Raw genomic sequence first — 12,059 nt, 5'->3', positions numbered from 1 at the left:
GGCCTGGCTAAGCTAAGGTCTTTAGTTCGATCATTCCGATGAATATTTTGTCTTTGATTCTTGATATCATTGAGTTGTATTTCCATATATTGGAGGAAGCAGTGTCAGGGACGAGCAACGACAAATGCTTTACACACTGAGGATGGGGCTCGTCCAAATAGGATGAGGGTTAGTATTCTGTATCTGGGCCTACTCATTGTTCCATTAAAAGATAAAAGGCCTCATGAACTCAGTCCCTCACCTCACTGGGTAATCCCACAGACGATGACAGATCAACGTGTTTTTGAGACTTGAACCGTAATATGCGGATAGATTGCATCATTACATAGCCAGAGAGGGCGGGGTATCCCCTTCCCCACAAAAAACACACATCAATTCGATCTTAGAGAGCGAGCCAAACAGAACCACTTTTCTCATTTTTAATCACATTTCATAATAATAATTCAAAAATATGATGAGAGCTACTGCTACCAAGGACGTGAGACACACCATCATCGACAGCATTGGACTTCACAACTTTATGGGCCATTATATGATTGGAAAAAAAAAAAAATGGGCTCTTAATAGGAATTATTTGCTGGCAATGTTCTAGAAAGAGTTACAGTACAAAGTCATGTAGGTGAAGTAAGGAACCACATTCATATCCATATGAATAAATACCCCTAAACACACAATGGCAGATCCAGGTACAGGCACATCTGGCCTGTGCTCCCCCTTGAGAGTGACAAAGATAATTCTTAGGGAAATACGTAAAGCATACGCAAATGCTGACTTTTTGCAGGTACAAGAGTCCCCCCTTAACCCTAAATAGACCAAGTTTTTTTAATGCATACGAAGGGGGGGGTGCTGATTCAGCCCCCTTTTGTGATCTCGGCTGTCAATTGCGCGATTGCAACAAAAATTTGCCCTCGTATTAATCATGGCATAATTTACAATACTGTAAGGTCACATTCTGTGAAAAATCTCATTGCTAATTATGCCAATTCTAATTTATGCCTTTAATTTAAAGTGCATTTTTGCTTTACACACGTATTTTCTTGCTTTCTGAATTTCTTATGTATTTGTTTTTTATTTTTTTCACTTTTTTATGGACATTGTCAGGGATTTTATTTTGACCATAAACAAGATGATTTTGGCTATAACCACCTATTACATTTGATTTAATTCATGTTTTTAAGGAATTTTTTGCCTGCATGCACTTACCAAATGTTGGATAATTTTGGAACTGCATACCAGGGAATTGCAGTTTTCGTCTCATAAGTTGCACTCGACTTGAAAGCATAAAGACAATGAGCGACGCAGTCAAAAGTTTTGTATGGTGGATTTATTGCCAAAAAATTTCTAGGGGGCTGAAATAGCGCCCCCCCAGTTTTTTTAGAGTAAAATCCATGTTTTTTTTCTCATAGACCACAGCTATCAATATCATCATCATATCAAAGCAGGACAAAGGAGCAGACGATACTGGAGGGTCAGAAGATGTACCCAGCAAGAAGGTGAAGCATGTAGGAGGAAATAGATGTGTGCTTTATGGATGCAGTAACACTATGTACGATGGCTTTGCTATCCATGAAATGCCAAAACAGGGATCCATCAGACGAGTATGGGTCAATTTTATCCAGCTGAGGCTGAAAGGATTCCATGCGAACAAAAGGGTCCATGTACATGTCTGCAGTGGGCACTTTGAGAGGGAACAGTATGACCAGTCGCAAGTCATGCAATATAAGTACGGTTATAGAAAGCTTCCGCCACGTCTTATCCCAAATGCTGTCCCCAGACTACACCAAGCTGTTCAGTCATTCCCTGATGACTGGTTCGTCAAGGACAAAGGAGCAGACGATACTGGAGGGTCAGAAGATGTACCCAGCAAGAAGGTGAAGCATGTAGGAGGAAATAGATGTGTGCTTTATGGATGCAGTAACACTATGTACGATGGCTTTGCTATCCATGAAATGCCAAAACAGGGATCCATCAAACGAGTATGGGTCAATTTTATCCAGCTGAGGCTGAAAGGATTCCATGCAAACAAAAGGGTCCATGTACATGTCTGCAGTGGGCACTTTGAGAGGGAACAGTATGACCAGTCGCAAGTCATGCAATATAAGTACGGTTATAGAAAGCTTCCGCCACGTCTTATCCCAAATGCTGTCCCCAGACTACACCAAGCTGTTCAGTCATTCCCTGATGACTGGTTCGTCAAGGACAAAGGAGCAGACGATACTGGAGGGTCAGAAGATGTACCCAGCAAGAAGGTGAAGCATGTAGGAGGAAATAGATGTGTGCTTTATGGATGCAGTAACACTATGTACGATGGCTTTGCTATCCATGAAATGCCAAAACAGGGATCCATCAAACGAGTATGGGTCAATTTTATCCAGCTGAGGCTGAAAGGATTCCATGCGAACAAAAGGGTCCATGTACATGTCTGCAGTGGGCACTTTGAGAGGGAACAGTATGACCAGTCGCAAGTCATGCAATATAAGTACGGTTATAGAAAGCTTCCGCCACGTCTTATCCCAAATGCTGTCCCCAGACTACACCAAGCTGTTCAGTCATTCCCTGATGACTGGTTCGTCAAGAAGTCCCTTCCTCCAGCAGAATCAACACCAACAACATTGACTCTAATAGTGGCATCATGCAGAAGTTCTGATACCAAAACAGTGCATTCTACCAAAATGACAGTTGCGTTCCTACGCAGCAAGAAGGCAAGTACGAGCACGGAACATGAAGTCAAAGACCCTCAGCCGATCATGTTAGCTGATGCGAGTACTTGCATGTCTCCTATGCTGCCCAGTTCTGGAGGAAGCAAGCGGCGAATATCTCTGTTCAGTCAGAAGTCAGAAGAAGGTATGTTTAACACAAATCATTTATGCCTTTTAGCCGTTTTGAATAATGCGTCAGACTAAAAACATATGGCCTGCATCCAAACCCTCCCGTTGTGCAGTTGTACATCCAGAATGGCACCGGGAAGAAGGGCAACATTGTACTTCTAACTTACAGATGTGCCCGAGGATCAACATTCCTGGAAAGTTTCCACAACCATCTGATTGAATTCATTCCAGGAAACTAATAACACTTTTTATTCAACAAAACCCAACATTGCTTTTTAAGAACCACCCTCCCATAGGAACTAACAAAAATGGTGTGCAAACTCATTTCAATGGACAACATCATGCATTTGTCCTTGATTAATGTACTTGGTAAATTACAACTGTGGTGAAAGAATCACTTTTTACTCGAAAGAGTTAACTTCTGCTGACCACTATGTTGGCATGGATTGAATGTCACAAGATCAGGGGTTTTCTGCAGTTGTAAATAAAATTGCAATGTTTACTGAATACTCTTTGTATTTAGATATTGGAGAAAAATTAAACATGAGTTCACATTGTGTCTACTCTTATATTGCCAATGACACTTAATTGCCAACATTGGCAATGTGTAATGTAGGAAAGACAGTCTGGCTCCTTACACTTGATTCATTAAAAAACAGACATGAGAGGGACCAATATGGATGCTAAAAGAGAAGTTAATTTTGTGCACTGGTGCGTCTGAGCAACGTAGGTACGTAGGGTCCAGATACTTCTTACAAAGGAGGAACTGGGCGACAGGAAGCCATCTCAATTCCTGTGACGTATGGAGCAACGTCTTGGTGAGCAGCAGTTGGACAAAGGCATACCTCAAAAAGGTAAAGTAGTGCATTTGCTAACAATAATCTGGCCAACTGTAAACAGTAATTGAAAATGTAGACTCCCCTATCACTCCTTAAAATATTGCACATTTATTTATTGAAGACACTGCGAAAACTCCTGACTTGAACCTACCTTCTCACCTTCCAGTTATTTGGAGCCCTTCTATTGAAGGGCTGACCCAGAGGAACAGGAGTTGAGAGGGCTGCTACTTAAATATCAATCATTTTTCGCCAAAAGATGAGCTTGACCTCGGTGGTTTTGACAAGGTAACTCATAGCATAGACACAGGCAATGCAAGACCCATAAAACAAAAGATGAGGTGGACCCTCCTGAACTTCATTCAGGAAGAGCGGGCACATCTCCACAAGATGCTTGCCGCCGGAGTTATCCTGCCGTCTATGTCTGAATTGGCATCGTCTCCTGTGTTAGTGAGAAAAAAAGACAGAGGAGTCCAATGGTGCATTGATTAGCACAAGTTAAACAATGTCACCAAGAAAGATGTCAATCCATTACCATGTATTGAAGAATGTCTTGATGCTTTAGCGGGCAACAAGTGGTATTCCAAACTTGATGCCAACGTAGCCTATTGGCAAATCAAGGTAACTGAATCAGATCGAGACAAAACATTACAGCCTTCATCACAAAACATGGATTGTACGATTTCGTCCGTATGGGATTTGGCTTGTGCAATGCGCCGGCCACGTTCTTACGTGTGTTGTTTTAGGTGTGGATAATAGGTTGATGGAATGATCCCCACACATGGAACAGTATGTACAGGTATGTTATGGATGCAGAGTGGATAATGTATTACAATGATCTCAGGTGGTCTTAGACTTGTACCCAAGGACCACACTGTAGAACACCTCACCATCTACAAAGGTTGACTTGGTAGACTGGAAGGAAAAGAAGGCAATTTAAACATTAGACAAAATGGTGGAATTCACAAAGGAAGTGAAAGACTATTGAGTTAATCTTGTTCATGTTCTGCTTTTTTTTCACCTTTAAAAGATGTGCACTTGTCACTTGAGGATTATGATAATTGATAAAAAGGCTTTGATCATACATGATTTGAGATGGAATGATTTACACGTGTTTGTGGTACAAGATTTGTGATGGACTGGTTTACGTGTACGTGTAATTCTTTTGCAAATTTGTAAATGTTTCATGAATGTTAATATAGGTTATTTGGAGTAACCTTAGTGTTCCCTGGTGAGTGATTTTACTCCTCTATTTGTGGGAGCAGAGAAAATGAAAGGACTACACTTTCTTTCCCATTAAATGGGAAGGCTAGGAATTTCCAGCTCCAATAAATGCAATGGAAGTAGTGTAATTAATTCCTATGTTGTATCACTGAGTTGAGAAATGAAATAAACTTGAACTTGATATTTTTACTCTGATGGATGAGTTATTTATCATAAAGTTTGTCCACAAATGATTTCTTCAAAACATTGTTTACAATGTAAAGCAATTGCTGACAATATGAAACTGAAATTCTTTTGTTAAATAACAAAATCAATTTGACTCTTGGTGGCAAAAGTTGATGAATAAAAGCAATTCAAAGCAACAAAAGTATTGTTGCTTATTTAATGGTTAGAAATTCAGTAATCGGATATTATTTCAAGTTTTATTATTTTTATGATCTCTAGGAGAAAGATTGTTTTAGTAGGGGGAGAATTGTAGTGGTACGCATTTTGCCACGCTAAGCCGAACTGATCTTAAGAGAGTGTTATGCCAGCTTATGTTTAATCTTTGTATACAAAAAAAATAGAGTGGACAGGTGTATGCTCGAAGGATCGGAAACATAGTGATGCCATCTTCGGACTTCAACTTGTGGCTGGTGTAGACCATCTTGCTTTCCACATTATTCTTGCAAAAGACACACCAACTAGGCGGCTCGGCTGCCGTTCCCGTTGCTCCTCCTCTACAGTTGGTAGAGAGTTGACCCGATCCTCTCATGACCTTTGACAGTTCAGTCATATCAATGTTCAGAGGTAGAAATCCAGAATAAGCTGTGTTAGCTGTATCTATCCCTGATTAACTATTCCCGGATGCTTCCAACATTCTTTCGAGGCCCTAATCCCCATCTCAAAGTTTTCTGTATGATGAGTGCTCTACCAATATGCAGATGTTGATGTATGCTTTAATAAAGTGAAATTATGTATACAATGCGGACTGACTGCACGATATCAATGGTTACACTCTGAAACTTGATTTGGTTATTCTTTTGCAAAACCTGTACCTTTCATATAAAGGTTTAGTGCAACCCTGCAATAGCGCATGCAAGCATTTTGATAACATTATTCCGGAGTAATCCTCAACACTTCTATTTCAGTTCTGAATATCATATTACATTTTGCAAGCTTCAACATATATGCTCTACATTTTTTCAGATAATAAAAATGACATTATCCAAATTTGACCATAAATACATGTAGCGTCCCATAAAAAATAAAATAAAACTGGGATTCTGTAATTTTTTCCCCCCAGTATAGTTAATATTGTTATGTAGCTGAAGTTAAATTGCAATTGACAGCTATCCTAATAACAATATCTCATTGCCATCATCATATAGAGCTGTAGGCTTTTCTCCTTAATTTTGACACCTAAATTGGTTCAAAATCAAAGAAGAGATTGTGGTGCATTCATGAAGGCATTATCAATAAATGTCTTACATTCTTAAAATCTTATGCAGCATTTTTAGGTTGTTTGAAAATAATCATACACAAAATTGCAAAATTCCAGTAAACACTCTGACCTGAGTTCACATGTCAGGCCACATCCACTTAAAATCCATTCAATGACAATACACTGACCTCAATTTACATACGAGGCCCCTCCCACCTCCTAATATCCTTACTGATCAGCTGACCCCACATGATACTGTAGGGGTGAACGAACTCTGTTATGTTGCCCCGCCCATCCACCATCTGACGGCCCTCATTGGCCCACTTGAATAGACAGCCCTCCATATTGAAGACTCTGATCCTTGGACATTTCTCTTTACAGGGTTCCGCTGGCTGTGAAATTTGATGATTTGTAGCAGTATCTGCATATTGAAAACATAAGGGAAGATAGAAAGGAGTGTCTGGTACTGTTAGTATAAGGTGGATTGAGCATTTACATGGGCGTAATATATCTGTAACAAGGTTGCTTATCGTCTCAGCATATTCTACTTTGTTTGATACAGGACATTGTCTTCACTGTCATTTGGCGTGAGGCTTCACATCCTTGCACAGTTTCTGTAACATTTTACTGGCATAAGAACATGGTTGGTTGGAATGTGCGCTGTATTTGTGCCTAGTGGCCAGGGATGATTTGAGTATAACAAGTGGAATGCCTCTGGCCGTCTCACCTGCATCACGCGAATCAACATAGCAGCAGTGCTGACTTTGAAAACTACTATAACTCGCACAAGATGTTCAGTGATACTTGGTTACTCTTATTTCCACGTTTTATGAACTAGACCAATACACTTTACAGAGATAGGATGGTAATTCAACAAATACCCCCAATGTGGTCAAAGTTCATTGACCTCACATGACCTTTGACCTTGATCATGTGACCTGAAACTTGCACAGGATATTCAGTGATACTTGATTACTCTTATGTCCAAGTTTCAAAAGTCAGATCAATAAACTTGCAAAGTTATGATGGTAATTCAACAGATACCCCCATTATGGCCAAAGTTCATTGACCTTTGACCTTGGTCATGTGACATAAAATGCGCACAGGATGTTCAGTGATACTTGATTACTCTTATGTCCAAGTTTTATGAACTAGACCAACATACTTTTAAAGTTATGATGGTAATTCAACAAATACCCCCAATTCGGCCAAAGTTCATTGACCCTAAATGACCTTTGACCTTGATCATGTGACCTGAAACTTGCACAGGATGTTCAGTGATACTTGATTACTATTATGTCCAAGTTTCATGAATCAGATCCAAAAACTTTTTAAGTTTTGATTGTAATTCAACAGATACCCCCAAATCGGCCAAAGTTCATTGACCCTAAATGACCTTTGACCTTGGTCATGTGACGTGAAACTCATGCAGGATGTTTGGTGATACTTGATTAACCTTATGTCCAAGTCTAATGAACTAGGTCCATATATTTTCTAAGTTATGATGACATTTCAAAAACTTAACCTCAGGTTAAGATTTTGATGTTGATTCCCCCAACATGGTCTAAGTTCATTGACCCTAAATGACCTTTGACCTTGGTCATGTGACATGAAACTCTAATAGGATGTTCAGTAATACTTGATTAACCTTATGGCCAAGTTTCATGAACTAGGTCCATATACTTTCTAAGTTATGATGTCATTTCAAAAACTTAACCTCAGGTTAAGATTTGATGTTGACGCCGCTGCCGCCGTCGCAAAAGCGGCGCCTATAGTCTCACTCTGCTATGAAGGTGAGACAAAAACAAGTTTTGTAACATCTATAACAATAAAATATCCAGGACTTTGCTTTCGTATTTAAGTTGCAGAAAACTATGTTAGATACATTCGTAATGATTTTTTTTCATGCAGGAATAATAAATACAAATTAATGGTACCAATTTGAAGCTATTAAATATCAATATTTCCTTGAATGGGTTAGTAGTATATCAAACTACCTGTCTTGTCCTTCTCAGCTTTGAGTGCTTGCCTCAGTCTGTTTGCCAATGCTGATGATCGATAGCCAACAGAACAGTACATGACAACTTGGATGGGTTTGCTATCAAGAGTACATGTAGCTGGATCATCTTGAAAAATTTAAAATGAAAAAGTAACAAAAAAAATTATTTACTACAAGCAATTACAATCATTACAATCATAAATGGAATAATGAAAGCAAATAACATATTTTAATTTTATTCATTATACTATAACTTAACCAAGTTTCTTTTTTTTCAAGAATGTACCAGTAATGCAAAATTGCATTAACCACTCCATTACTACACTTGCAATACACACATGTGACCTTTCTTCTTCACATTTATTTCTCATTTCTATGATGCTTATTTACTTTGAGGCTGGTATTGATATCAAGCAGCCTGCTCACAATGAGTGCATCCTATATTTACAAATAATATTTTTTTTTAATGGAAGGGGGTATAAGAGTAAATCTTTATTTTTTTAAAAGTGTCAATATATACTGTATAAAATGTGTTTAGGCATTTCATCTGTCACACTTTATCAATTTGAATCGCGTAATTGAATGCAAAATAAATTCAATCAGACATAATGCCTCACCTTTGATGAGTTGATCTTGAATGATCTTCTTGACATCATTCATGTTCTGGTTTCCTGGATCAATCCTCACAGCTGAAGGGATGTGACTAACATTGTATTCTGCTTCAGGTCTTGCATCCTGTAACAATTCATGAACAGGGAGCTGTTTCATGTTGCTGTTCGTAAAGTTACACATAGACTTTACAAATTACTGGAAATGTCCTTGCATCAAAATTAATTATCAATAGGGCAAATCTGAAAAATAATCTAAACCTTTTTGTACATCCGACCCCCATTTTTTAAGTTCATAAACTGACCAAGTCATGATAATTTGAGAGTATTACAGACTGTCAAAAAAAAAAACAACAACAGAAATCAGAGACAGAAAATTTCATGTAGGTCTCACATACAGTAATACATGGAAAATGTATTATAGAGTATCCCAATAATAATTAAGTTTATTTGTAGATCATTATTATTGTTATAAATCTAAAATTTATAATTTGCCCAAAACTGCCATTGGTTATAGACATTACTAAATTCCCACTTTGTTAAATCACTACGGAAAATATGAGGTGTCTCATTTATACTACAAGCTCACTGCTCACATCTGCTCAATTATCAATCAGATTTACAAACCATTTCAACATTTTGGTTCCTAGAAAAGAACATCTTTAGATGAAGAAATGGAGTAATGGTCTAGATCTAAGAGGAAGGACTCACCACGACTACAAGTCCTGACTTAGCCTCTTCGGATCTCAAGAGTTCCTCCACCTCGGCTGTGGAAATATTCCTCACTGCGGGATACATCTTCTTAATCCCACTAATGACCACCTGAAAGCTCAATGATGGACTGGTGGAAGAACCACTCTCACTAGCTGGAAAGAAAAACAACAAAATATAGACAGTTAAAGGAAACATCACTATAATTTGACTTAATGGCTGTGCATGACCAAATGGGTAAGCCTAATCAAGTAAAATTTAGTGCTGTTGTCGATAGGCCTCACATCAACAGTGATGTCGACATACCAAGGATTTTCAATGTTTCTGACATGTCGACATGCATGCACCCACATCAACATGTACATGAAATAAAACGGGGTCAAGCCCAAGTCACAAGTGTAAAGCTTACCTGTAAAGTTAGAAGTATTTATCCACAGTAATTGGAGCAATTGTACGGTTTATTAAGCCTAGCAGAACATTGAATTAATAACGAATACCTGTGAACTGCATAGCAGCAGTGCGGCGAGGGGCCCTAGCCTAACGATCAACCGATCTAGATCTGTGCAGCGTGCCAGCGAGCAGCATTCACATTCACCAAATTTCTGTGCTGTGTACAATATGCGTTTTGATATGCTGCTCCTCAATGTATTACCTTTTATAGCAATTTGCATAAAGACATGAGCAGCAGCGAATGACAATTCCTCAAATACCCCCAACATTACTCAAGTTTGTTGACCCTTGTACTACTAGTACTACTACTAAAGTGACCTCGGCTTTGACTTTGCCTTGGTCATGTGACGTGACCTGAAACTTGCACAAGATATTCAGGGATACATCATGGTTTGCCGTTATGTCCAACTCCAAGTTTCATGAACTGGATCCATAAACTTATAAATATGATGACAATTCCTCAAAATCAAATAACCCCAACATGGCCAAAGTTCATTAACTTTCATTCATTGAAATTGAAACATTTGTTTGCGAACAATTTCTGCCTTTTGATCTGGCATGTCTGGGGGAAATTCCCTCGGGCGAAGGTCATGCAGGCACCACTTCACTACCGCTATACTACGCTCCACCTACCCGAAGGTGGAGCGTTGTGAAGCAGTACTGGTACTATCAAAGGTAGCTGCTAATACGTGAAGTCGAGTGGAGCCTGCACGAACTTCGCCCGTATTTGCTCAAAAGTCAGCAAGGGCGAAACTACATTAGCGCCCACCCTCTTCTCATGTGTATTCTAAAGGTGAGCTTACATGTAGATGTCAACTAAAAACTGACATTTCAATGACTTCGGCGTATGTGCAGTGCTAGTGCGCTTTCGCACCACCCGACGAAATCGAGCTTTTTCCACTGCCCACACGCCCGAGCAGTAGGCGAAGAGTCAGGGAAAGTTACCTTACGATCTACTCCGCGGGCACGATGGGTGCGAAAACGCACCACCGCCATGCGAGTTCACGACTCAATTCAATTTCTCTTCATCATATTCCTACTCTACTCACTTACCCCCCTTGCCTGACACGAAACTCGACATTGCATCAACGGTGTACCACTACCGGTTTCTATATGGTCAAATTGTGAATATAAATTTCGACTTTTCGTGGCACACTTTCACATGTCACATATGCATATTGCACATTTTGTACCTTAATGCGTGCGCATGCGCAAATCTGCCCCGTAAGATAGAGGCGAGGCTTGCTAGCATGCTAGCTAGCTGGGGCTAGCTAGCTGTAGTCTACAAATGTAGACCGACATCTGCAGTGTTTGTACCTTAGCTGATTCAACGAGTCTGCATAGCAGACTAGGTCTACTGAGGCTGGCTCACTACGCTCGCCCTTTCAGGCTGGTTTGCTTCGCAAACCAGAAGCAGATCCCACCTCATGAGCCATTCAGAGTCTGCATAGCAGACTAAGCTAGCTGTGCGTGCCTAGCTTGCCTGGCTGCTTGGACCCTTGGGGCACAGGCTGGGGCCTGGGTGCGGGGCCTGCATCACGGAAATAAAAGGAAGTTTTCCGTGGCCTGCATGGACGGAGCTGTGCTACTAGATCTACACTGTAAAAAATATTGGGTAATTTTTTTAACCAGTACGAGGGTCAATTTGGTCAAAATTGAGAAGGGCGCGGAAGCGGGGAGGGGGGCCGGGGGGGGGGGGGGCTAGGGAGGGGCTTCAGCCCCCCCCCTTTACCAAAACCGTTTACAAAAAACGTAAAAATGACCAGCATAGGACTGTGATTTTTTTCCATGGTCATCACCCCCCCCCCTCTTTGAAAACCGTTCCGTGACCCCTTCATCAGTAAATAAAACTGACCAACGTTGGCTGCACATACCGGTACCCGCTCATGGACCATTTTACCCGATGTTTTTAGAGTGTAAACCACTTTTTATGATTTAAAAAAAAAAATAATTTTTATTCAAACCATTGTGTTTAAAAGT

General features: G+C 39.9%; 2 protein-coding genes across 2 annotated transcripts; one reads left to right on the top strand and one right to left on the bottom strand.

Moving 5' to 3' along the window:
• The first annotated feature begins 831 nt into the window (after window positions 1-831).
• LOC121408543 lies at window positions 832-2,918 on the top strand. Its single transcript, XM_041600038.1, has one exon. The coding sequence runs from the start codon at window positions 1,545-1,547 to the stop codon at window positions 2,901-2,903; it is 1,359 nt and encodes a 452-aa protein (XP_041455972.1). The 5' UTR covers window positions 832-1,544; the 3' UTR covers window positions 2,904-2,918.
• A 2,501-nt stretch (window positions 2,919-5,419) lies between these two features.
• On the bottom strand, window positions 5,420-11,291 carry LOC121409552. The gene is made up of 5 exons (XM_041601464.1): window positions 11,133-11,291; window positions 9,630-9,784; window positions 8,928-9,045; window positions 8,309-8,437; window positions 5,420-6,732 (listed from the first exon to the last, which is right to left on the bottom strand). The coding sequence occupies exons 1-5, from the start codon at window positions 11,158-11,160 to the stop codon at window positions 6,506-6,508; spliced, it is 657 nt and encodes a 218-aa protein (XP_041457398.1). The 5' UTR covers window positions 11,161-11,291; the 3' UTR covers window positions 5,420-6,505.
• Between the last annotated feature and the right edge of the window lie 768 nt (window positions 11,292-12,059).

Source organism: Lytechinus variegatus, chromosome 2, assembly GCF_018143015.1.
Source record: "Lytechinus variegatus isolate NC3 chromosome 2, Lvar_3.0, whole genome shotgun sequence".
Taxonomy (NCBI): Eukaryota; Metazoa; Echinodermata; class Echinoidea; order Temnopleuroida; family Toxopneustidae; genus Lytechinus; species Lytechinus variegatus.
Note: the sequence above shows the minus strand (reverse complement) of the source record. Positions and strands in the feature narration are given on the sequence as shown.

Excerpts from the sequence above, each read along its gene's own strand:
- LOC121408543 (XM_041600038.1), top strand. The coding sequence starts at position 1,545 with ATGTACGATGGCTTTGCTATCCATGAAATGCCAAAACAGGGATCCATC.
- LOC121409552 (XM_041601464.1), bottom strand. The coding sequence starts at position 11,160 with ATGTCGAGTTTCGTGTCAGGCAAGGGGG. Across the intron at positions 9,046-9,629 it reads AGTCAGGACTTGTAGTCGTG|GATGCAAGACCTGAAGCAGA; the intron begins GTGAGTCCTTCC and ends GAATTGTTACAG. Across the intron at positions 8,438-8,927 it reads TCAAGATCAACTCATCAAAG|ATGATCCAGCTACATGTACT; the intron begins GTGAGGCATTAT and ends AAATTTTTCAAG.